The sequence below is a fragment of the Mugil cephalus genome, chromosome 6 (assembly GCF_022458985.1).
Source record: "Mugil cephalus isolate CIBA_MC_2020 chromosome 6, CIBA_Mcephalus_1.1, whole genome shotgun sequence".
NCBI lineage: Eukaryota > Metazoa > Chordata > Actinopteri > Mugiliformes > Mugilidae > Mugil > Mugil cephalus.
In genome coordinates, this window is record NC_061775.1 from 543,430 (window position 1) to 570,909 (window position 27,480).

General features: G+C 39.4%; 1 protein-coding gene across 3 annotated transcripts in view; it reads left to right on the top strand.

The window, feature by feature from the left end:
• The first annotated feature begins 15,291 nt into the window (after positions 1–15,291).
• Positions 15,292–27,480, top strand: part of b4galt6 (UDP-Gal:betaGlcNAc beta 1,4- galactosyltransferase, polypeptide 6) — a 57,254-nt gene continuing 45,065 nt past the window's right edge. The window contains exons 1-2 of one of the 3 annotated variants that reach the window (XM_047587830.1): positions 15,292–16,051; positions 19,435–19,554. In XM_047587830.1, the coding sequence (XP_047443786.1) occupies positions 15,937–16,051; positions 19,435–19,554 (235 nt within the window). In that variant the 5' untranslated portion in view covers positions 15,292–15,936. Of the gene's footprint in view, positions 16,052–19,434; positions 19,555–27,480 lie in introns of those variants that run through there. The other 2 variants (XM_047587832.1, XM_047587833.1) reach the window with 2 other exon arrangements.

The window sequence follows — 27,480 nt, forward strand, 5'->3', positions numbered from 1 at the left end:
CTGAAGCAGAAACCAACATTTTCTACTGATACACGGGTGGCATATCTAACAAATATCCCATTTGACGACAAACTAGCACTAGGAACAACAGAGAACTACTGGACTGATTGGATGATATATTCAACACGAGAAATTGGTGAAGCCAATTCCATAGCACGTTCTACTGACAACAATTCAGAACAATTCTATTTAGGCTAAGCTTAACTTCTGACCCCTAGGGTTGCAATGTGACCTAAGCCTGTTTAATACAAAATAAAAGCATAACTCCTTCAACTAATCAATGTAACTCTGAGTTTGTTGTCTCCTTCAATTAAGGACTCTCCCACCAATGATAACTGGTCTGCCAGGTAATTACACCTGTTTTCTATGAGCAGGAATTGGCATGAAATTAAGGACCCTCGGGTGGTGCTCCAATACTATCAAGGCTGAAAACAGTTATTCTGCCTTACGTCAATCAAACTACAAGCAGAGCTGACCTCTGGAGGTGTGTGGAGACCAAAGGCTGAGATCTAAGCTGCCTGCAGGGTGATATGGTAGCTGTGCAATGGTGCGATTACTCATGCCATTCCAATTCTTCGCAGTAGTGAGATTTTAAGCATCTCTCACTAATACTCAATGACAGACAGCCACACAGGACAGCCAGGACGTACGTTTGATAACAGAGTATGCATTGGTGCTATTGGTGTACCTTGAAGGGTTCCTGATGAGTTTAAGGCACATGATCAATGATAGCTGGGTTTGAGTCATTCCTTTGCTAGTGGTTTACAATAAGTTTTTATATAAATTTTATATAAACCAATACATTTTTATTGGTTTAAGTATTTGTATTTTAATCAACAGGATTAACTTAATTAGATGAGATATATGAACAATTAGCTCCAACTTCTCTTATGACACGGGAAACTAGAATGGCTTCGGACATAGAAAAGAGGAGTATGTTACATGTTCGGTACATTGTGTTGCACTTTCATCCCAAACAATACAGCACCTGATGGATCCATTATGAAGGAGCTCAAAGGCCTTAGACTACTCTCCAATGAGATGGCTGAGCGCTCAGAGATTAATGATCAACCTATGGCCTGTATAGGTCGAGTATCGGCCTGAAGGAGCATCTGACCACCTGGTGTGAGTTGTTCAGAGTTCAGATTTGGTTTACACTTTAGCAGGTGTAAAAGGAGGGATTTGTTAGAATTATTTTTGGATTTTTGTCTAGACGTATGATAATCAGTTGAGTTTCTAGATTCTATTTATAAGTGTGAATATTAATGTAATTAACATTCATATAATCAAATAAAGAATGAGGTCCTAGATAATGGGAGGGTCAAGAGCATCAGCGTTTAAGTTTACTTCTGTAGGGTTGATACATGTTCAGAAAGTAGCAATCAGCTGACTAGGACAGAGCAGGAAGGAAACATATAGCAAGTCTGGGGGGAAAAAACAGAGAACAATGAGGAGCTGTTCTGAAGTGATAAAGTTGCAAAGGAGGGAGTCACACAACTGCACGGGTCAGGCAGATGAGGATGAACGTGGAACAGAGCGTGTGAGGTCTATATCACACAGGAACAGGTAGGACTTTTAACGGCTATGGATGAACACGGGAGATTGGGCTACAAAGCATTTTAGCATTTAAGATTTAAGATATTTAAAGTATGTTAAATGTTAAATCTAAATATAAATGTTGAATCTAGGGGGGTTAGTTAGCTTATTAGCTAAATATTTAGTTTCACCAAGCACTACATTTAACATTTAGATTTTACATTTACATTTAACATTCACATTTGGATGTAACATTTAGTAAATATGATAATACAGTGACTGAAAAATTCACACCTCATTTTTTATTGATTTGGCTCTAAATGTACGAAAAATTGCATGTTCATTTTAACATGCACAACTTCATAAACAGTGCCCCATAGGCCTGCAATTATGATGACCAAGAGGGCTAAGCACTGCAACTTGAGAAAACATGTAGAAATAGACCCAACGAAAAACAAAAACAAACACCTGCAAACACACAAACACGCTGCAACAACTCACATCTGAAATCACAAATACACAAATATGTGCAGGAAATACAGAAATGTGGTGCAAAAACTCACAACACAGCCAATAACAAAAACGCACTGCAACACCTCACAACACCAGCAAATTTGCTGCGAATAGACAAATGCACTACGGGAAGTGCAAATGAAGTGTTCCCAAGTTTACAACTTTTTGAGCTGTTGACATTTGTTACTAGTGAGTGGAAATGAACTGAAACATAACTTGTTCTCTGATGATGATGATTATTATTAGCGTGACCTATAGCTGTGGTGGGTCTCTGGGCCTGCTACACATGTGCTCATTCGGATTCAGAATTAGAATCAGAATTACTTACGTTACAGCAGCTCCTACTCAATGCTTACCAGTGTTAAGAACAAAGAGCAATGTAGGCAATAAGAATAAGTATGAATATTTTTACTCATATTTAGGGAATCCCCTAAATGTATGTGCAGTGCTACCTGCAGCCTTGTACTGGGTCACACAGAAGAATTAATAAGTTCTGCCTAAGAAGGTGTGGACTGTTCTATCATTCGCTCATTATGGGCCCTATCTTTGGCTTGGCTCCTCTATTGGGACACCCTTACCCTCCTGGACTCTCCCATCTCTCCAGAGAGATACACAGGAACCCTCTGAACTCCCTTAATCCTGACTGATTTGACTTGGAAAGCTCTGATCCTACACTCCACCAGTTCCTACCAGCACCACATGCACCACCTCTCTTACCCTGTCCATCCTTCCAGCATCTTTTCAGTCCTTTGTTCTCCCCCTCTGTTCACTGAGGTGTAGCACTGTCTTCCCTTAGGTCACCTAAGCCGCCTTCTCAGCATGTACAGATAAAAGTGGTTTTCTGTGTAATGCTGACAGAGTGTCACTGCTGTGTTTCAACTGTGCTGTGAAAATGAACAAAACAAAGGGTCAGTTGGTAAAATGGGTTAGCAGTTTAATCACCTTGAGCAAGACGTTGAATCCTTAATTGATCCTGATTCTTGGCACTAGTGTGTGAATATGTGTGTGGTGGTGAAAGAGAAATAACTTGTTTTGCATATACTGTGCACTGAGACTGAGACACTTTAAATTATCTGTATATCCTATGTAAATTGGACTGTATATTATTTTCTGTAATTCTTAATACCTTATTCTTATTGTATTTTTAAGATTATTTTGTTTGAGTCTTACTCTTATGTCTATATGCGGTTCATATATATGAACATATGACATATGAATATTATGACCTTCTGTGGCAGGGAGAGTGTGGTGTATCTGATCGGGCACTCGGTGCTCGACTATTAGACTGTGCACTTGAGGTGCGCGGAGTGTGATTGCTTCCATCTGTGGTTATGGAGTTAGGCACCAAGTAAAGACTTCGCTGTTTACAGCCTTGCCTCCGTGTGGATTAGAGTCAGTCAATATATATATTCACAACAATATATAACCACAACATGGTGTCAGAAGACAGAGTTATGGAGTGAGCCGAGGGACTGTGCTAGCAAGCTAAAACCGTTAGCATTCTTCTTAACCTTTATTTAACCAGATACAATCCCATTGAGACTGTGATCTCTTTTTCAAGGGTGACCTGGCCAAGAAGGCGGCAGTTAAATCTTTTAACTGGTCACCAATAAGTTTTTCCAGGATTTTTGCATAACATAACTTGGAAATGGGCCAATAATTATTTGCGTCCAAAGGGTCACCTGCTTTTAGCAAAGAAAGAACGAAAGCAGACTTCCAATCTTTTGGGAGTTTATTGGTGGTTAGGCTAGGATTGAAAATGTGAGTTAAAGGCCCAGCTATATGATTGGCAGCCATCTTCAAGAAAAAAGGGTCCAGTTTGTCAGGACCAGCTGCTTTTTAATATCCAAGCTAGTCAAGGCTTTGCAGACTTCGGATGTGGTCACAGGTTCAAAGTAAAAAGAAGTTTTTGGGAGGCTGGATAGAGCCTCATCCACAAAGTCTATGACCACGTCAGGTTGTAGGTGATAGGGATTTTCCTTGTCAAATAGATGACCAGCTGAGACAAAATGCTCATTCAAGAAAGTTAGCACCGTCAATTTTTTCAGTCAGACAAAAAAATTTGGTAGCTCATTTGGTTGGACAGCACCAGACGTTGACTTTACCACCTTCCAAATTTTCTTTGGATCATTTAAGTTTCTTGTGGTTTCTGTTAGGTAAAACTCTGCTTTTCCCTTCTTGATCATAGACGTATGTTCTGTTAACACCGGACAGCTAAGGCGGGAGGATGGAGCAGTTCAAACCACCGTCACAGCTAATACTCAATGGCAATGTCGCTGAAAACTGGCGCAGATGGGAACAACGCTTTCGCCTGTACATGATTGCTTCAGGTGTGTCAGAGAAGGAGGTTAAAATAGCCATCCTGCTTCATACTATTGGCGAGGAAGCATTAGAAGTGTATAACACACTCTATGTAGTTCCATCTGGAGATGATGATCTATCGATGGAGGATGTAGGATCCTGTGCTTTCCACAGACCCATCACCATATGGCACCGGGAGACAAAGTCCAGCCAAGAGGACATCAGAGAACACAGGTAACTTTCCGGACCAACTGCCATAGGGCCACAGACTGCGGGCCCAAGAGATACCCACCTTTGGAGGGTGTGTGTCTCTTCCAGTTGTGTCGTACAGAATCTAACGATATTGGCATTTCATGCTTTCCAAATAGTTTTCTGTCATAAACACAAAAGTACAGGACAGGAATCGTTTCAATAAAATGTTGCAATGATTGCACCGGGCTACCAGTGCAGCATTTTATGTTTATGTGTATAAAATTTAAACTTTATTTATATAGCACTTTTCCTACAAAAAAAACACAAAGTGGTTCACACCAATAAGAACATAAAACAATTCTTCTTCCACATACAGACATATAAACACACTCACATACACGTGTATGCATACATACACACACACGTCAACATACACACCAAAAGTTCTTAACGAGACATGACGTCTGTGAGTAAGACCCGAGCCATAAGGACAAGAAAGCTAAAGCATATATCTAGTGCATTTCTCTGTGTGCAGACTGTAAGTTGGGTTGCTGTGATGAGCCTCATACTGAGCATTTAAGACACACCCATGTCAACTTTACACCCCTGCGTTCACACCTGCATACCACTCCCCTGTCCTGCCCTTTTCCACCATTGCCTTGTTTCAGGTATGGTTTTGTAATTTCAACCGTCACATTTTGCATGTTTTTCAAAGGAGTGTCTGTTCATTGCTATGCAGTTTGAAAAGTTAAGAAAAAGCCTCAGGGTAAAACACTTGACAAGGTGTCATGTCGGCCAAGGTGTTATGTAGAGTGCAAGGCAAAAACACAAACTTTTTCTGAGCAAAATTATGTTTTCCTAATATACAAATAATTTATCTCCTGCACATGTGCGTCGCCAGACACTTTTTACTGGGGCACGTGCACCGGTAAACACGTGCTGTGCCCCCCTGTAAAATTCCAGATAAAATGTCACTAATGACTCTATTTTTCATCACACACAGTTTATTATCACAAAATAATATACAACATAGGGATCGGCCGATTGTCGGCCGGGCCGATTATCGGCGCAGATATTCGGCATTTTGACGGATATCGGCATCGGCCTTTTCTTGTTTATCCGACGGTCGATAAGAGATCAATTTAAAACTGGATTATTTTGGCTCTGATGCAGCTGTGCCTCTCTGTCTGCTGTCACTACGCTGTTTCCAAACTTTGTCTTACCCACAGCACTATCTGATTGGTTACACGCAGAACTATGGCACGGGTAACAGTCAATCAGCAGCGAAAGCTGTACATGCACATTGCACACACAGACACACACGGCGGAGAGGAGATAAAGTTTTGCCACCGTTGAAAGCCGGCGCTGTTCCTGCAGGATTGATTTCTCAAGGTAAGTTGAGACAGCAGAGTCTTCCACAGTTGTAATAAACATCCCAGTCCTCTACAACTCATAACTACTAGTAAGATTACTGTGAGCCCATTAACGATATAAACACATAAGCGGCAGCTCTGCTCGCTCGCAGTCCTTCCAGACGTGCCTGTTAATCACTCGTAACAAGGTCGCTGATAATATCGATATGGATATGTTCTAAGAATCTTTTTATTAAACATATGCTTAAATGCATTTAAATGAAGTTAAGTGTTTGTATTATTCAAATTTTTGACACAAATATTTTCCCTTTTTCTGTAAATGAATATCGACTCCAAATATCGGTTATCGGCCTCCTCGACAACTAATAATCGGTATCGGTAGCGGCCCTGAAAAAAACATAGCGGTCTATCTGTAATCCAAACCCCTGCGCTATAACTGACACATCTAGGAGTAGTTGACAGCTCCTGTGACAGTAGATACTGAATGCAATAGGCGACACGTAGCGTGTAAAATTTAAATAGTCTACAAACACTGCTGCAGATCATAGATACAGATGCGCTGTCAGTGGACAGCCTGGCTGCCGTCATGGACATCAGACAGTTCTTTAAAAACAGAGGGGATTGAGACAAAGAAGCAGGGAGGAGGAGAAATGTGAATGAGAGCGAGAGAGAGCCAGATGTTAATGGGAATAATTTCGGGAGAGAGAGAGCACAGCTATCCACAGGACCTTAACACACCGGCCTACTGTAGCCTACGTTACTCTGTTGGCTGGGACTGGGCTGTTTCTAAATACTTAGAACAGAAGACATACAGGTTCGATATTCAAATTAATTAATTAACACTCGAAAAAGACGAATAGGCCTAGTTTATGTCATCTTGTCTGGAAAAGTGTAAATGTTCCCTTTACTGTCGCAGAAGGAAGAACATGGACATAACATTACTCATACAGCCATCAAAAGTTCTGTGTGAAACTCAAAAAAAAAAAAAAAAAAGAAGAAGAAAGAAACTCAAGGTGTGGACTGTGATGAGAAGCGGTTGCCTCCTCTGGTGCCGGTGACAGATGGTGTGTGTGTGTGTGTGTGTGTGCGCGTGTGTGTGTGTGTTTGTTTGTCTTTATGATATTGTGGGGCCACCAGCCAGTTAGCACATTCACAGTGTGGGGGTCCAAAATATTTGTGGGGCCCAAAAACCTGGACCCCACAAAAATGACCTCAGATTCAGTGAAAAGATGGTCAAAACAATGTTCTGCCAAGTTTCAGGGCTATCCCCATTTTGAACATATGCCAACCAATGTTCCCTCTAAGCTGCGCGCTTGCGCAATCGCGCACTGCTTGCACATTCTCAGCGCACAAGAAAATCTATGCAGCGCATAAAAGAAAATTCAACATAAACGTATTAATTAATATCTAATATTAGACCTAATCTAATCTAATTAATTAGACCAATAATATTGTGTTCTGTACCATTTTGCAACGTAACTCTGTGAGTGACAGGTGTCCATTCAATGGTACGACACAGTTCACTTACGCTACGCAGCCAATCATAGCCTTGACCAGACCTGGGCATTTTACGGCCCTTTGGGCATTCCCGTCCGGCCCGCGGTACGTCAGTCATGAGCACAGATGAACTGTTCATGCAATACGACTGTGTTGCTTTTATTTTGAGCCATTATGTGTTATTTACGTCATGACACTGTTAGTTCGTCAACAACAAAAAAAGTAAGATTGTTTGCTTGTGATGCTTCTTGCATCTATTAACCCTCAAAAGCCTGAACGGATTGCTGGCATCCGTCAAAGCGGCCGATTTTGAATTACCGTAAGTCACAGTGGTTTGCGCTATTGATAATATTCATTGTGACTGAACACTGGTTAGTTGTGCTTTTGCCTGGAAGACCTTCGTGACATCTCGAGGGTATAACTAACTTTGTTTTTACCAACAAATTCCTCCAAACAAGTCTCTCTTGCTGAGGCTCCGTGATCGTTGCTCTCCAACCTGCAGCCGACAGCAGCGGTGCGTCATCATTACCGTAATGGCAGCGTTTTTTTCTAGAAAGCGCAACTTGAATATTGTCCATCGGGGAGTTACGGTAATTCAAATATAGCAAGCTTCTCTTTGTGGGCAGACGAACATTCAGGTCTTAAAGGGTTAAACATTTATTGAGATTTATTGAGATACAGAAAATAATTCATGTAGCTATATGATCCACCGAAGTTTTCGAAAGAGGACAAAGTTTCCAACATTTCAATGCGTTATATCCAAAACTACAGATCGATTGTGTTTCATTTTCCTCTTCAACCTACAGCAAAACTCTATTTACAGAATATTCTTATGTTTCTGATTACCAGTAGCAGCTTATCAACATATATAATTTACTGCTTTTTACAATGGGAGAAAATTAATATTGAGCAGAATAACGTTCAAGTTATCGTTTGGTTTCAACACAGTTCAGATTTTTCATGCAGCCCCCTGTAGAAATTAATTGCCCAGCCCTGGCCTTGACAGTGCTCGCCTATGTGCCCTCTGCCCTGCCCATACGCGCCGTGCAGGCTAGCTAGCTAACAACAACCCTTACCATGGCGAAACGAACGGGCAGCGACACATCCACTCACCAAGCTAAAGTAAAAAAGAAATGCGGTTCTTTTAAGATGGAATGGCTGTCGGAGAATGTGCAAATAAAAGAACAAGCAGTGAAACGATGTGAGATTTTTTCTTTTTCGAGTGAGAAAGGTCTACTCTGTAAATGTTGCTCACAGTGGTCCTCGGTGTGCTCAGGGAGCTTGTGTGTATGCCCAGACACATGAAAAATTAGAGGGAACATTGATGCCAACTATTTGTGTTTAGGCGTGTTTAGACGAGGTAACTCGTGCCATAAGTGGCAAAGCAAGGTACCGCCTCAACACACACTTGGACATACACTGAGGTAACTGAGCAGTCGGATAACATAAATAGGGGGGAAAAAACGTTTTTATGTTGTGAAAAACACACAATATACTATCCTGAACATGAGCAGGTAGGTTACCTATTAAAATAAATATCACAAAGTTTTTGTACGTCTATAATTTACAAAGCAACAAGATTTGTGCATGGTTTCTTTTAATCTGGAAGGAGGGTGAAGTACTGATAGGTAGGCTAACTGCAGTTACCACAGTGATCAACTTTTATATTTATTTTAAAAAAACTCATTATCAAGTGTAGCATGCCATCTCTCCAAAAGAACTATACACTAACTAAACATAATATGCAATGAGAAGTTTGTATTAAAAGTCTGATTTGGACCTCAAACTGGATGTTTTTTATACATGTGTGGTGCAGGTTTTAATTCACATTTTAACAAAGTTTCTTTATAAGCTACACTATGATATTTGACATTTTACATAGCAAAAGTTCCAATTAAAGACATCTGAAATCATTTTTTTTTTTTCTGTTATCATAGCAGATGTAGGTTTTAGGTTAAATTCCCCCTGACAGGCTTCACATTTCCTTGTTTGATTAGATACTAGAGTGAGGTTATTTGAGGTGAGTTTTCCAAAGTGCTTTGACGTTCATCACTAATAATGCCATGTGCCACAGGAACCCCATGTCTATGATCATCTCTTACAATAAGTGCTAGCAAAGGAAAGTCGTACTGATTTACACAGTGAGTGGTGTGAACAAACACAGAGGGTCCATTCCATTCAACAAACATTCAACGCTTTGGCTTCTCGTTATAGTGGTTCTCACATTGTCTATGTCATGAGGTGTGACAAAATAATGGATATTGCTGTGTCCTTGGCTTTTGGCCCACTTGTGACACTTAGTATGATGTTGGGTTTAGTTCCAAGGGCAAGCAATTCTGCTATCTTTGTCCTCAGCTGAGGGTCAATGCAATGCGGGTGTGCATCAATAGGCTCAGTGTGGTCAGGGTTGATATGTTCATCATAGCCATGCTGGACGATGACTGTGTAATTTTCCCATTGTTTTTTTTTTTACTTTAAATGAAGCATACAAATTGCAACCCACTGATTTGTGGCTTTTAGGGAGTGGCTTCCTGGAATGTTTACAATTAAATTTGTAGTAGCCTTTTTCTTTATCCTTTTTTGAAGAAGAAGAGAAAGTGTAGAATTCCCCTTTCAAACTTCCTAATATTTCTAAAAAAAAAACAAAAAAAACTTTGCTTATCGTCCTGACGCTTTATGACAATGCAAATAAACACTCAAGAAGGGTTTCAAAATATGAGGCAAGATTTCCAATAACCCAAACCGTTTTTTTACAACATCCATTCAAGAATTTGGGGGAGCTTCACAAGGAGTGGGCTGAAGCTGGAGTCAGCGCATCAAGAGCCACTCCTGAACCAGAGACAACGTCAGAAGTGTTACCTGGGCTAAGGAGAAAAAGGACTGGACTGTTGCTCAGTGGTCCAAAGTCCTCTTTTCAGATGAAAGCAAATCTCAAAGAAGGATCAGCTTTCTGCTCTGCCCCAACACACTGCGAGAAACAGACAGCAAAGAGTCAGGGACATTAACAACATCAATCTCAGCCACTTCCTCCTCAGGCTCCTCCTGGTGTGAATGGCTCATAGCCCATGTCACAGCACAGGCTGTAAACACTTCAGGGAAGCACTGCACATTCTCATCCAAGTTACCAGTTACAATGGGTGAAGATGACACAATCGGGGGTGGTGGACTGTCAGCCCACACTCTGCTTCCAGCGAGACCGTTTCCCAGGATGACATCCACCCCACTGATTGGCAACTCGGGGGCGAACCCCCATCGCAACCTCTCCCTGTATCAAACCACAGTCAATACACATAGAATGCAGTGGAACAGGCTCAACATTTAATCCCATACCTCGCATCAAGACAAAGTCCCCAGTATAAGAGTCTCCAAAAAAAGGCAATATACAGTAGATCTCAAAATATACGAGTCAAATGCAGCTGTGTCCCTCAAGATTTTCACTGGTACCCTGTTTTCTCCCACCAGTGACACGTGGCCTTCATACATGATCGCTGAGAAGTCAGGTCCTCTTCCACACTTGAGCTGTCGAGGAGACACAAAGACAGGTGCCACAGACACAGCACAAACACCAGAATTTTCCTGTCCCCCGCCATTTCCCCGCCGAACATTAGCTTTTGGGCATTCAGCTTTCCAATGCCCTCTTCCTTTACAAAAATTGCAAACCTTTGAAAAGTCAGAAGGAAAAGTGTCCCCGTGGAGTGTAATCGGACTTAACATGGCGTGGAGGCCGTTTCTCTTCCCACTTACCCGCGATACATACCAACCTCAGGAGCCCGGATGACACTATGTGTCAACACGTACTCGTCAGCCAATACAGCGGCCTCAGCGGCGGTCTTCACCTTGTGCTCACTGATGTAAACAGCAATATGGCTGGGAATAGAATGTTTGCATTTTTTCAACACCATCATATCACATAAGGCATCAAAAGTGTCAACCTCCGAAGCACTGCACCACCGACCAAAAAAGGTGACCAGATCCCTGACAAACTCAACATGACTTTGTGTGCCAGTCTTCTCCCAGAATCTAAATTTCTGGCGATAGGCCTCAAGAACCAACTCATACATTTTTAACACTGCAGCTTTAACAGTCAAATAGACCCTGCTTTCTGCCACTGTCAGACCCAAATAGTCTTCCTGAGCCTTACCTGTTAACACACAATGTAAAAGAAGGGTACGCTCAGAGTCAGACCAACCCCTGCTCTCAGTTATACCCTCGATTAAGGAGAAAAAGGTATCAGGGTCTCGTTCACTAAACTGAGGAACTAACCGCAGATTATTTCTAACATTTAACACAATGACAAACTAGAACCACCACCGAGCAGCCCGTCCAGCATGCAAGTTCAACCTCCGTTCTTCCAGCTCCAGCCTTTTGAGTCCAGTCTCTCTCCTCAGTTTCTCCACCGACAGCTTCTCCATCTTTGTCTGCAGGTACAATTACTCCCTCCTCTGCTCAAATGTCAAGGTTGCATCCTCATGAACAGAAACATCAACACTGTCCCCTAAAAGAGCAGCAACCAGCATTTTTGGTCCAAAACATCCCCTGTCAGACAGATTAGCTCTGATAATGTTTTTCATATTTTCCTTCTTCCTCTTATCACCAACATCCAGGTCAAAATGTTCTGCAACACAGATCAATTAATTATTAGGCTCTTTAAAAAATTCCTCCATACTTGCCATTGCTCACCTAATTGGCCATTAAAAAAAAAAAAATCTCACAGCACACACAGCCTGAACGTCACCGTAGCACTGTCCCTCTAACTGCCTAACCAGAGTAGCTAAAACTCCCCACCTATTCTTCAGGCGCTAGTTGTGGTGGGTATTTATGCACTTCTTACCGCAGACCCGGTGAAGCAACCAGCAATTGGTGACCTCACCAAGAAAATCAATCTAAAGGCCTCATCTGAGCTCCGAAAATCAACCGGGTCAACGATCCTGGACGGACGAGTCCCCGCTTGTTACGGGAGGAGAGATGAGGTTGCAACAAAAGTAACAAGTTTATTAATTAAAAGATCAGTATCAGTAATCAGTAGTGTAGGCATGTATGGATGCGTCTGTGTATGAGTGTGTGAAACGAAAGAGAAACAAAAGCGCAAAGGAAACAGACAGGAAATCCAGAACTTAACAAATCAGGAAACACAACATGACACAGACATGACAAAACCACAAGGAGGCACGACAGACAAGAAACTTGCCAAGACAAAACAGAAAACTGAAAACATGATCACAAAATTAAATACAGACACAGAACCATGACAAAGCCATGAGGAGATCGTTGACAACTTTAACCAGAGCTGTTTCTGTATTACTATGATGAAGTCAAAAACCTGACTGAAAATCTACAAACCATTCCTGTTTAAATGATCACACAACTGATTGGGAACAACCTTTTCTAAAACTTTAGAAATAAAAGCAAGGTTGGCCGATAGTTGGCTGAAACATCTGGGTCAAGAGTAGGTTTAATTACAGCAGTTTTAAAAGACTGGGGCATGTCCTGTTAATAAAGATAAGTTTATCTGATTTAATATGAAGGTGTTAATTAGTGGAAAACCTCCTTGAGCAATTTAGTCGGGATGGGGTCTAGAAGCTAAATGGTCTTGGTCTTATATAGCGCTTTTCTACCTACTCAAAGGTACTCAAAGTGCTTTTACAGTCAGAGACACATCTATCCATTCGCTCACACCAGCACATACCAGTGCCAGTTGCACTGGGAGCAACTGGGGGTTCATTGTCTTGATCACTCGGGGGATTGAACTGCTAACCCTTCAGTTCATGGACAACCCGCTCTACCTACTGAGCCATAGTCGCCCGCTGTGCTGTGCTGTAATAACTGAAGAGCTCAGGAAGATCAATTAGAAAGAAAGAATCTAAATATTGACTAGGTCCTACAGAGGTTTCTAATGACACTGTACTTACAACTTTGACAGCTGTCAGAAGGATGATTTGAATTTTATCTCTAATGCCAACAATTTTATCAGTTAAGAAGCTTATGAAGTCATTACTGCTGAGGGCTGAAGGGATAGATTGCTCAACAGAGCTGTGACTCTTTGTCAGCCTGGCTACAGTCCTGAAAAGAAATCTGAGGTTGTTCTTGTCTTCTGCCATTAATGATGAATACTGTTCTAATCTTATGGAGAGTTTTGTTTGTTTTTTTACAGGTTGTTAAACTATCTTTCCTGGCTATGTAAGCTTCTTTAGAATAAGTAGAATGCCATATCATGGAGCTACCCTCCTCCAATTTATGACCTTCTTTTTCAGAGGAACAACTAAATTTTAAGTACTAAGTGATGCTGTTGTGCTATCAACAAAATAATCTATTTGTGTTGGAGTTAAATTGTGGTTGCTGTCGTCCACATCATTGACATAAGGCACTGAGGTAAACAATAGAGGAATAAAGATAAGTATCTATCATAACGAAATGTCTGTCCAATTTCAGTATAATCTATTATTGTAAATTCAAATGTTATGAGGAAATGATCAGACAAAAGAGGATTATGAGTAAGATATGTCAAACCTTCAGTTTCTATATTGTATGTTAGGACAAGAGCTAAGGTGTTATTATTACAGTGAGTTGATCTGTTTACATTCTGAAAAAAGACAGCTGAATCTAATACTGACATAAATAAAGAGCTCAGACTGTCACTGCCAACACCAACATGGATGTTAAAGACACCTACTATCATAACTTTATCTGTTTCAAGCACTAAATCAAATAGAAACTCAGAGAATTTGGCTAAAAATTCAGAGTAAGGAGCAGGTGGGCAATACACCACAAAAAAAAATAAATAAAAAAAATTAGGTCTTTGTGTTTTCCAATCTGGATGAGCAAGACTTAGCAAAACTAAGAGTAAAGCTTTCAAATGCATTAGAGTATTAGATTAGGCAATAGATTAGCCAAATAAGTGTCTGTACCTGTTACAATGAACATCTTTAAAAAACAGTAGCTCGTGGACTCAAAGTCTTCATCTTTATCACTACCTTCAACAGGGCATGTGATTTTTGTCTAGGGGCATCTTAAAGAACATATTTCAATGCAATTGTGTTGTTTCAAAGAAAAACTTATTCTAATGTTCTAGTGAAGCATGTCTAGATTACTTGGTCAGAGTAAAAATAAGCTGCTCAGTACATTAAAACTGCTCAAAATTTACAAGTTAAGTTTTAAACCAAAATAATTTGAACTGAGAATTGAATTACCTGGGGTTCAAAATGCATTTCTGCTGTTATGGGAAAAAGTAGTGCAATTACATCTTGCCTAGATTTCAGCAGGGGCCATGCATGCGAGTGCATTGTGAGAAAAAAGACGGAGCTACCAGCGAGTGAAAAAACGTCACTACATGATTGTGTGCCTTTTTATAATAATTCTTTAAGTTATAACTTAACTCTTTATACTCCTTCTCCAAACAAGCGGAAGCACGAACACCGCCACCTAGCGAGTTGGAATGTATTTTCCAGAACTTAATTTAAATCCATAACAGATCAGATGTAAGGAGTGGTTGAAAATCCACAGTGAGAGATAAAAAATAAAATCATGATGAGACAACAATGACATAATTATTTCCATTTTTTTGTTTAATCAAATAATGATAGGCTACATTCAATTGACCAAAAGTGACATAATTAATTTATTGAATATACATATTTCTTATATATTTTGTATATATTCTATATATTTCTATATATTTGTCAGTTTTAGCCCTCCAGAGTTACAGGACCTTGTTTATATTTTTTTGAAAAGAAGAAGATAAATAGGAGAATATAGCCAGAAGGATCTAAATAAGTGGGTATGCCATTTCGATCTACACTCAATTTCAGAAGGTGGCGGTAATGCACCTATAACTTGTTTGCCAGCGCCAATGAAGAAGAAGATGGGGACGGGGCAGGGGAGGGACACGCCGACCGGAAACTGTAACTGCTGACAGAATGAAAACAAACTATTGTTCCCAGTATCTTTTTCACTTACTTTATTTGTCATATATCATCCTTAAATAGAATACGATGAATGTCATATTTATAATGAATCAGTGTGGAGGGACCTGGTGGTATGACTTATTTCATCTGAGCGCCATTTGATGAAGTAGTGAGCCGACGGTGTAAAGAGCAGAGCACCGGCTGTGAGTAGGCTGTAACAGTTAGTTGTGAAGGCGAAGCAATCCTGCACTCTAAGTGACCAACTATCCGAGCTAGCGATATATTCCTAGCTGACGATACTGTTAACCATGGAACATCAACATGAGCAATAGTTGTATCACTGAGTCCGTTGCGTAACGGTTTCGGCGATATGTCCAGCCGACAGTGTTTATTAAAGCCCTCAGTTGCCTGACAGCTACGGTACAGGCCTGCTTCTTCCATCTGGAAATTTCTTGCCAGCGGAAAACATCCAGCTAGCACTGCTTCAGCGCACTGTTTTGATGGTGCCGTTTTTTTCACGACCAATCCATTGACACGGATGCATCTCAATCCGAGAACATTTTAACTGCAAAAGGTATTTTATGGGAGTGATACCGGCAAAAGAAAAGCGGGCCTAAGCCAAAATGGTGAACTGGAGGCGGCTGCTGCGAATGTCCAACCGATCGTTTCTGGCCTTCATATTCTTCTGCACCATGTCCACCACTTGTCTATACTTCATTTACGTGGCTCCTGGAATAGGTTAGTTTATAATTTACACGTCATGTGGCAACAGTGAATGTGATAATGTCTACATCATTTGCACATGGTCAAACATCAGTTGCGTTTACTGTTTATGCTAAGGGTGAATGAGTTGGCTAAGAGCCCATAGCTAAACGTGTTATCTCAGGCTACAGTGCCCTTAGGCATTTTGCAGTGTAAGCCAGACTGTCTATCAATAGTTCACTTATATGTTGCTTAAACAGGACCAATTGTCCTTGTTTTGGACAATAATGCAAGTTTGCTGCCGCTGCACAGCTAGTTTATGCTTGAGTTTCCGGTACTATGTATGTACAGCTTACTTACTCAGTACTGTACTGCAGTTCAAGGGTTATAACAATATAACAAAATCAGTGAAAGTATTTTGCAGGTCTAGTAACTCCAGTAGCAGTGTGTTATGGAAAAAGACTTTAAATTCATGCATGCAGGCGTAACCTACTTACTATTACTGAAACTGCTGAAAAAAATCATGTTTGAAATTGATTCAATTGGATGTTATTTATATAGTGTCAATAACAATACAAATTGTATGCTTCATCTCCTGAAAGTGTCTCTCCCTCCCTTGCTGATACATGTCCTCCACATCTGAAAAGCATTTTGTTTAGTATTCCTTTAGATGAACTACACAGGCTGCACTGTTGCTAAATCCAAAATCTGTGTTATCGCAGTAATTTTAAGACGGACTAGTAAAAAAAAAATGGATGTGCCATATACTGCTGTATAAATGGTTTTTAATAGTTGGGATAGCATCTTAATTAAAGTGAAAATGATTTTTTTAAATGAGAGGCATCATATTTGGAAAAACTACAATATTTCCTCATCACAGTAATCTAGTCCATCTTTTTTGGGTGGACTGCATTGATTCCTCTCTTAACTTTTGACAATTTCAGTAGAAAATGCATGTAAAATAATATACCGTGATACCATCAGAACTTCGAAAAATACCGTGATATACATTTTTGATCACCCAGCTCTACTTAACTGAAAAGTTAATGTACAAGAGGGTCAAACCAAACATCAAACTATTTTTTTTCTTATTTTTGCAACTCAGATATCTACAAATGATTAATTGTTTAGAATAAACAAACATGAAATTATGACATTTTGCTTTCATTTGTTTGATTGGGTTCTCTTTGTCTACTCTAAATACACTGACATTGTTCTTTCAATAGTCTATTTTTGTTTTTGTTTTTGCCCTCATTCCAGTCCAGATAATTGTAAAATTATATATTTTTTATTTAGTGTCGACTGATCTGAGTCCCAATCCCATTGCATGCCAGGCAACCCATTTTAGACCTATTTGCTTGACAGCTGAAGAGTTCTGCAATGCATTAAAAACTTCCTTCAGGCTGTTACTTTTAGATTTGATTTTCATTTTTAACATAACAGCAGAGTTTTTTCTGCTGTGCACAATTAATAAAGCAAAGTAACTGATGTTGTATTCAGTCTTATGTTAAAAAACACTTGATGGTTTTACTGAAATAAATAATCAATTAAAAAAGTTTAATATCTTTATATAGAGCTTAGTGGTGTATAGGTGACTATAGCTTTTAATAGTTGTATAAGACCCACAGAACTAATTAGCATCTAACGTGGATGTTTTCATACAAAGCGCTGTATGACAACCCCTGTCCTGTATTCCAGTTGTAAAACTATCAGATTGGGATATCCCTAATACTAAGTTCTGCCACTGTTATTTTTCTAAACAGGTTATGTTCCATTCCAGTTTTAGCTTTAGTTTTACTGCCTATACTTAGGCCAATTAGGCAGCCAAATGCCAAAACAGCCCTGACCCATCAAGGCATGAATTCCACTATTCCCACCAAGGTGTACTGTCGTATCTGACACCAAGATATTAGTAGGAGATCCTTTAAGTCCTGTAAGGACTCAATTGGAACATTGAGATTTGGGGAATTTGGAGGCCAAGTCAACACCTCAAACTTGTTGTTTTGCTCCTTAAACCATTCCTAACTCATTTTGCTTTTTGGCAGAGTGCATTACCCGGCTAAAAGAGGCCACTGCCATCAGCGAATACCGTTTCTGTAAAAGGGGGTACATGGTCTGCAACAATGCTGTATGTAGGTGGTATGCATCAAAGTAATATCCACATGGATGGCAGGACACAAGGCTTCCCAGCAGAACATTGACCAAAGCATCACACTGCCTCTGCCGACTATGCCATCCCATAGTGTATCCTGGTGCCACGTGTATTCATCATATCAGGCCACCTTCTCCCATTGTGCTGTGGTCTAGTTCTGATGCTCATGTTCCCATTGTTGGCACTTTCGGCGGTGAACAGGGGTCAGCATGGATACCCTGACTGGTTTATCTGTGCAGCCTTATACAAAACAAACTGCGATGCACTGCGTATTCTGACACTTTTCTCCCAGAACCAACATTAACTTCAACTGCAATGTGAACTAAAGTAGCTCTTCTGCTGGACTGGACTGCTGTAGCTCTTCTTTTGGATCAGACCATACAGACCAGCCTTTGCTCCCCACATACATCACTGAGCCCATGACCCTGTCGTCGGTTCACCACTGTTCCTTCCTTGGACCACTTTTGATAGATACTGATTACTGCAGACTGGGAACACCCTACAAGAGCTGGAGTTTTAGAGACCCAATTGTCTAGCCATCACAGTTTGACTGATGAGAAACTTCCTCACGCTTACCCTTTTTTACTGCATCAACTTTTAGGACAAAATGCTTACTGTTTAATGTCTCAATTATATCCTGCCCTGTAAAAGATGCCGTGATGAAGTGATAATTAGTGTTAATTATGACCACTGTCAGTGGTCATAATTTATGCCTGATGGATATATGTGGAGAAGTACAACTTCATTGCTTAATCACGCATTAATAAACACTGTACATAGGTTACGAAAAGTAAAGTTTGTTGCTTCTATGGTAGGATAACATTATTCCAACTAAAACATTACAGATTGAACAGGTCAATATTTTCTGAGGCCATTAACATAAAACTTTTCTCAGTAGCCTCCAAAATTAAATTGAACCAATCATCTACCTTATATGCTTTATAGTCTATGCTTAGGATGCTTAAATAGTGAGGTCAAATCCATAAGATATTATTTAAGAATGAAAAAAAGCAAGCACTAGGCACTTGTGGACATTAAAAACTCCCAACAATATCAGTTGGGCTAGTAGCCGCCATTGAGAAAAATTAAGATGTGGAGCCATAGTTAGGGACAGAAAAGTATAGTAACTGTAATAAAGTGTAGTTGCATGTCAAGTGTTTACTGCTAGCAATAGTATGGGAATTGTCTGTAGTTTTACAGCGCTACATGACAAATATGATCAATAATCTAATCAGATTAAAATGTCTATTTCTGGTCTTTCCTTCAGCCAACACATACTTCTTTATGGTGCAGGCGCAAGGCATCATGTTGAGGGATAATGTGAGGACCATTGGCCAGATGATTAGATTGTACACCATCAAGAACAACAGTACTCTCAACGGGACAGGTAAGTGGTGGACAGTTGTTATGATATAGGCTTTATGTTTTAGATAGGTGTATATCACACAATAAAACCAAAAGAAACGCACATGCTTGACCAATTTATTCATGTGTAAGAAAAAAAATATTCTGGCAAAAAATAATTCCAATTTACTGGAAAAATGATTAAGGCTGCCATTCATGCCTGCTTTAATAATATTCATTAACATTTTGCTCCAGATACTGCCACAGTATCCCAACACCCGAAGACATACTTGTTAGGGTAATTGGTGATTCTCCGTTGTCTGTAGATGTGTGTGTGTAAATGGTTGTCTGTCTCTGTGTTAGCCCTGCAATAGATAGACTGGTGGGTGTACACCGCCTCTTGCCCAGTGACAGCTAACCTGAAGAAGTGAATTGAAAAATGATAGTTAGCTGTACTCAATGCAATTTTTTCCAGAAGAGTCCAGAAATCGGATTGCATATCTCCAAAAACGTCAGTGCAAATTCCCAAGTAGGCATATTGTGGGAAATCAACCACAAATTGAAAGTTCGAACAACCAAATTTTTGCATGAAGAATCTTACATAGCAGTATCACAACATTAATAATTCAAAATATAACTTACAGTTGTGACCAAAAAAAACACGTTATCTCAATGATTGATATTATGCTCGCTTTGATAGAAAGACTCTTTGTGGCGTTTTCACATGAAGAGAAAATTGCTGTGATATTAACATCTTTAATGGCCTTCTTACACGAGGAGCATGTTTTCTTATTTAGGTCAAATATAAATGTAATATTTATGCTTTAAAGCTGTGTGCTTAAATTTATGGAACTTTTTTCCATTAAGCCTCATTAGTATTGTATTAAATTATCCGTAAGGGTTCATATCAAACTGTGTCCATTGTATCTACTTTGACAATCCTCTGGTTGAAGGAATCCTCCACAACTTTTGGTGAAATGACAGGATCCTCGGTAACACTTGCTATGAAGGTTGTATTTATAATGCCCTATGAATGCACTCATAATGTTTTATAAGGTGTCTATAAAGCATTATAATGGTCATTATTACCATCTATACATATTCACAAGTCGTCATAACCAACTTCATGATGCATTATGACAACTGGTTATGAATGATTATAATTTTAATCTAAATAGTGCATTATAAATATGTCAATATCTGCCTAGTCACTTGTTCATTTTATGATGCATCATAACTACTTTGCTATGCTAAATGTGTATAGTGATGCATCATGAGTTTTGACTTCTACAATAATCCTTTATATCTGTAGTTATAAGTATATGTAATAAAGTTATAATAATGTATACATCTCTCTACAGCACACAGTTATAAACATCTATGCAATATCATAAGTGCTATTTGTCAGCGCTAAGTAAAGTGACAAGAACATGACACTATTATTAACAGATATTAGTTACTATGAGTAATCAAAAAGTGCAATAAACTAAGTCCTGAGTCTGGCATCTTTACCCCATATGCACAGTGTTAATATCATAGGTGTTATTTGTCAGCTTTAGGTAAATTAGTGCAAATGAGGTGTTGTGGATATAAGACTATTATAAACAAATATGAGGCACAATGAAATGAGAGCCTGGACAGTAAAGACAAAAGGAATGCATTTAGATCACTTTATTTTCATTTAAACCAACACACATAATCAGAATGATTATCAATGCTCTGAGCACATTACACAAACACATGAAACAGGCCACAAAAGTGGCACGGCGTGGTCCCAGACATGTGGCTCTTAAAAGTGCCTTTGGGTTGGTGAGGTGATTCATGGTCAGAGGTCAGGAGATGGTTTGACAGCAACTACAAGAAGAACAGAGGCAAATCTTTAGTGCTCTAGCTGGGTTTGTTTTTTTTTTTATCCAGAAAGGTTTGATTGAAAACACATAAGCAGATCACGTGTTTTTGTTTAAAGCAGCCTAATGAGACAATATGTTACCGGGGTCATGGACTAAAGAATGACATTTTTACAATAACAATAATATAAATAAAAACGATATTAAAATAATATCTGACGGTATTCAATAAATGCGGAGATTTCTAGCGATCCTGTATAAAGAAGCGGTTAAATGCCAACCCGGTCTCACAGTGGATATGAAACTGTCACGAAAATGAATCTATTGTTTGGTGCCTGACGATTTTTCTCAAATTTTCATGCCGCTCGAAACGAATTTCAAACTGATGTATTTCAGTTGGAAGTTATTTCGTGCTATGAGGACGACTGTCACTGTGACACTGCGCAATGAAGAGGTTTGATTTAATTTCATTTAGACTAGATTTGTAATGGTCTTATTTCGGTTTTTAATGTAACGTCAATTTTGCTGCAGGATTCGGCACTTTGAGATTCGAAAAAAAATTAATGGTTATTTGTTATGTCGGTCTCTTATACAGGATCGCTAGAAATGTCCACCTTTATTGAATGCCGTCAGATATTATTTTAATTTCGTTTTTATTAATATTATTATTATTGTAGAAATGTCATTCCTTAGTCCATGAACCCTAACCTCTGACCCCACCCACCCACCTCCGTCCCCAGCTCCACCCACTGTCGTAAAGCATTGACTATATGTACTAGTCGTAAAGCGGCTTTTCTTTCCTTTCTCCGCTGAGTCCTCTCCAGGACAGGTAGGTTGTCTCTCTGTCCTGCTAGTGTTTTGTGAGCTAATACCTTACTTTGCTTACATGAAGCACATTGTTTACATATTAAAGCAATGATTTCGAATGGTTTCAATCATTAAACGCAAGAATATGAAAACGATCTAATTTGTGAATTAAAACTAGCCGTGTCTGGTAACTTTCGTGTAGCTAGTTTAAGCCACCTACGGGTAATCTGCGCTGCCTGCATGATATGCGGTAACACAATGTCTCATTAGGCTGCTTTAAACAAAAAAACGTGATCTGCTTATGTGTTTTCAATCAAACCTTTCTGCATAAAAAAAGACAAACCCAGCTAGAGCACTAAAGATTTGCCTCTGTTCTTCTTGTAGTTGCTGTCAAACCATCTCCTGACCTCTGACCCTGAATCACCTCACCAACCCAAAGGCACTCTTAAGAGCCACATGTCTGGGACCACGCCGTGCCACTTTTGTGGCCTGTTTCATGTGTTTCATGTGTTTGTGTAATGTGCTCAGAGCATTGATAATCATTCTGATTATGTGTGTTGGTTTAAATGAAAATAAAGTGAACTAAATACATTCCTTTTGTCTTTACTGTCCAGGCTCTCATTTCATTGTGCCTCATATTTGTTTATAATAGTCTTATATCCACAACACCTCATTTGCACTAATTTACCTAAAGCTGACAAATAACACCTATGATATTAACACTGTGCATATGGGGTAAAGATGCCAGACTCAGGACTTAGTTCATTGCACCTTTTAATTACTCATAGTAACTAATATCTGTTAATAATAGTGTCATATTCTTGTCACTTTACTTAGAGCTGACAAATAGCACTTATGATATTGCATAGATGTTTATAACTGTGTGCTGTAGGGAGATATATACATTATTATAACTTTATTACATATACTTATAACTACAGATATAAAGGATTATTGTAGAAGTCAAAATTCATGATGCATCACTATGCACATTTAGCATAGCAAAGTAGTTATGATGCATCATAAAATTAACAAGTGACTAGGCAGATATTGACATATTTATAATGCACTATTTAGATTAAAATTATAATAATTCATAACCAGTTGTCATAATGCATCATGAAGTTGGTTATGACGACTTGTGAATATGTATAGATGGTACTAATGACCATCATGATGCTTTATAGACACCTTATAAAACATTACGAGGGCATTCATAGGGCATTATAAATACAACCTTCATAGAAAGTGTTACCGGATCCCCTCTACAGTGAGTGAAAATTTATCTGGGTAAAACAGGCTAGTTCACATTAGTGCAGCTGGAAATTAATATTGCACTGTTACTAACAACTGCCAACAGTACTAGGCTTTAGACAAGGCATCATTTTTCTTGAGCTTTATAAGGAGCAAATATGGTTATTGGCAATAATGAATACTTATTAAGATTATTATTAATTGTAAGAATAATAACATTACTGATTTTTGTTAATCATTATGGGTCCCCACCATGGCATCAGGAACCAAGAAACAAAAAGTCCAGTCTAATATAGTCCCAAATATCAGTATGTAAATGTAAATGTAAATGCAATTTTACAAAAGGGAACATTTTGTAATAAAAATAGCACTTAAAATAAAAATAAACACACTCCTAGTCCTATTCAACATCAGTCCCACAAATCACAATATTTACATGTTCAGTCCTGTGGACACTAAACCCCCGGTTGCTCTCAGTGGCGTGTGAATGTGTGCGTGCTTGTGTGAGCGAATGGATTGATGTCTCTGACTGTAAAAGTGCTTTGAGTACCTTTGAGTACCTTTGAGTAGGTAGGTAGGTAGAAAAGTGCTATATAAAAGCACAGTATTTGTACACTGCGTTCTGTAACCCGTGTTCAGGCTTCTCATAAATTGGGAACATAAAATCAACTAGTTTATCAACTAGTGAGAGCACCACTGTATACTATGAATTATACAGGTACATGCAACTGCAACTGTACATGCAATCTAAGGCTTACAGTACCAATGCTGTTGTCTGTCACACCATCTCTTGGCATGTCATGGCACTCTACAGAAAGGGCCTCTATTTTCTAAGGAGACTGAGGTCCTTTAATGTCTATCGGACAATACTGAGGCTGTTTTACAAGTCTGTCATGACTCCTGTACGGTGTTGCATGCTGGTAGATGCAAACAGACTCGACAAACTGATCTGCAAGGTCAGTGATGTTGTAGGGGTGGAGCTGTACTTTTTTAATACAGTATCGGAGAGGATGTTGGCAAAAGTGAAGACCATCCTGGACAACTCCCACCCACTCCACAACACACACGTAGATCCATACTATGTAAATGCACCACAGAAAGCTACAGTAGGTCATTCCGTCTGCGGCCATTAAAATTTATAACTCCTCCTGCTGAGTGTTGGTCACTCTTAACACTTCAAAGTCTTTTTAATTGTAACCATTGTTACAACCATTGTTGTAACCATTTACCTCCATTATACTGTAATTACTTGTGCAATATTTGTTTTAACGCATCTTACATCTTATTGTTATTCTTTATATTTTTATATATTTTTCTTATATTACTTTATTTGTATTTGACAATGACACCTTGAAACTGTAACATTATGGGAGAGCAACAGCAACAAAAAATTACCTTGAAGGATCAAAGAATAAAGTATTCTGATCTCAATAAGTGTGATAACAGGTTTCAGCAGTCTGCTGCCCTGGACTGGACACAGCTAGTAACATCGTTGACTGCAGTAACATTTTCCATGTCGTGCAGAACACTATCAGCAATGCTCAGATTTTCTGTGCACAAAAGAGCGTCCAATGGATCGTCAGCAACAGACTGCAGTTGCCAGAAGGCTGAATAAGAAAAGTCTTGGGTTATCTGGTACTAGCATCAGGGTTCATCTCACTTGAAATTCCACTTGCGCCCCACGCACCTTCCCTTGCCACATGATACAAACACACCACCTCTCATTTTCAACTTGTCCCAAATTCTCAGTAGCTTGACGGCTTCAACTGGTTCTTTTCCTTGTTTTCTCCAGAATGGCCTTCATCCCATCTCCACGTAGAAGATTCACGTTCAGGACATTGTCATATCACTGTTGCTCCACTAGTACATCGTGAGTGTGCACTTCAGAGCCAACATGCTCCGATGTCAACACTGTCTGTGAACCCCTCAACGGCAATGGATGAAGGGCACTCCCTTATGTCGGCCTGCTTTTGTGTACCCAAAGCAGCTTCCACTTCATGTGATGTCGGAGTTCCCCCACTATTGGACATTGAGATGTGAGTGACTGGTTGCCCTCTGGTGTCATATTTACAGGTTGAGCACACAAGCAGAAAGCCTTCTGCACTCCATTTGCTCCTACTGCTTCAGCTTTAACCAGAACTTGCTTGTAGGGCACTCTTGTCAGCGTGCTTGACTGCACAAAATGTTCCCTGCTCAAAGCATCAACCACCATGTTTCTGGGACCAGGATTCTACATCATGTCAAACTGAAAAGTGCCTGCTTAGTAACCCACATGCATGTAGTCAAACTTTGGACAGTATATATACCTCAAGGGGATATTGTCTCTACAACATAAACGGATGACTCCTCAGCCAGTGATGGAACTTGACTCACAGTGCCCACTTCAAGGCAAAAAATTGTGTACGAGGTATCTTGACTGTGCATATCTGAATACAAAGGCAACCGGCCTAGCAGTTGAGCCATTGGTAGAAGCGTGCAAAAGAACGGCACCAAGGCAACTAGAGACATCGGCTGAGAGCAAAAATACTAGTTGAGTTCTAGGTCAGCCAGGGCAACTTGGTTTAACAAGGCTTGTGTCCAGTCAACAGCACTTAACTTCCTCTTCGCCTGGTGACACTTTCATCCCATTCCACAGGGACTCTTCTGTTTCTTCTCTATTTCTCTTCCATTTTCCATCTTCAGTTAAACCTTCCCTGTCATCTGCTCATGTTTTTCCTCCAGTAACCATTTAAAATGGCGACGGGGGTTATGTCATTCACATGACTGACAAAGACCGATTGAGTGATTGATTGTGTCACAAGCTTTCTTAAGATCAATAAAAATTCCAGTTGCGTGTTTTCTTTGGTTCAGTGCATTAGAGATTTCTTCTGTTGCTTTAATTATTGCCATTGAGGTGGTTGTTTTTGTTCTAAAACCATATTGACCTGGATTATCTGATGTTTGTCAAGAATTTTTTCTAGTTGGGAACTGAAGAGTTATTCTAAGATTTTGAGGTAGTAGGGATATTGGTCTATAATTTGTGTAGCTGTGTTTACTCTCATTTTTGTATAATGGAATTACTTTTGCGATTTTCATTTTATTGGGGAAACACTGATTGGAATGATAAATTACAGATATGGGTTAAAGGTTTTGCAGTGTTACTTATGACTTTTTTTACATTTGTCATGCCAATGTCATGACTGTCGGTGCATAATTTACTTTTTTACATTTTAGAACAATGTTTATCACTTCCTGCTTGTTTGTGAGGAAAATTGTGCGTGGATTCCTTTTGATAGTTTTATCACATTGTTCAAAATTTCACCAGCCAACTCCGGGCCAGCATTTACAAAAGAAATAAAAAATTAAAACTGCTCACTACATTATTCATGTTATTATTTACACCATTCTTATTAATAAAGTAGTCAGGAAATGTTGCCTTAGCATATCCTTGTTTAAATAAGTTGTTCAATATATCCAAAGCTTATATCTTTGTTTCGCTTCTTTGGATTTTAATTTAATCAACTATTTATAGAGATTATATTCCTTTAGTTAACCCAGGGCTTTTTATTTTTTTTTTCTTATGTATGTATTATACAGAGAAATGAATATGTCCAAGAAAAGACTATACACACTGTCCACATCTGTACAATGCACTCCAATCCTGGAGCCTTAGACTGTTGTTGAAGGCATTGATAGTTTCCTCAGTTGTTATTTGTTTATGGATTAGGGCTGCACGATAAATCGTTAAAAAAATCGCAATCTCGATTCACTCATAGATCTGATCTCATTTCGAAATGCAACGATTCTTAAGCATTTTATTTCACAAGCGGCATCACAAACAAATGCTCCCATTTGTTCCCTGATTTTTTCAAGCGCCCCTAAAGGCAGCACTGCTGCTGACTCCTCCCTCGACCTAGGGTAAAGCGTCTTTACAACCCACTCAACTAAAACCGCCTTTAGTTGAGTGTGTGGAAAGTGAGGGAGAGACCGAGAGAGAAGTCAGCGGTAAAGAGAGTTAAATGGATGGCGAATAAACCTCAGGTGGTAGTATCGACAGTCACCCACAGACCCGAATTGAACTC